At 75.9% G+C, this 266-nt stretch overlaps 1 protein-coding gene across 1 annotated transcript; it reads left to right on the plus strand.

Moving 5' to 3' along the window:
• Positions 1–4: 4 nt before the first annotated feature.
• On the plus strand, positions 5–262 carry LOC121347105 (protein Smaug homolog 2-like; the record flags this gene model as incomplete). The annotated part of the gene is made up of 1 exon (XM_041425446.1): positions 5–262. A coding segment is annotated over one exon (258 nt), but the record flags the coding sequence as incomplete, so codon positions are not given.
• Positions 263–266: the final 4 nt, after the last annotated feature.

Raw genomic sequence — 266 nt, forward strand, 5'->3', positions numbered from 1 at the left:
CGAGGCCGCCGTGGCCCTGCTGCTGGCCCACCTGCCGCTGCTGCAGCCGGGCAACGCGGCGGCCAAGGCGGAGTACATGAAGCGGCTGCAGAAGGTGCTGGCCGACGCCATCGAGAGCAACCGCTGCGTGGAGGAGTCGCGGCAGCTGCTCTCCTACGCGCTCATCCACCCCGCCACCACGGCCGACGACCGCAGCGCGCTCGCCCTGTGGCTGGGACACCTGGAGGAGCGCCTGGCGCCGCCGGGGCCGCCCCCCGCCCCGCGCC

This window comes from Onychostruthus taczanowskii, unplaced genomic scaffold (assembly GCF_017590055.1).
Source record: "Onychostruthus taczanowskii isolate IOZ18803 unplaced genomic scaffold, ASM1759005v1 scaffold8958, whole genome shotgun sequence".
Classification (NCBI taxonomy): Eukaryota; Metazoa; Chordata; class Aves; order Passeriformes; family Passeridae; genus Onychostruthus; species Onychostruthus taczanowskii.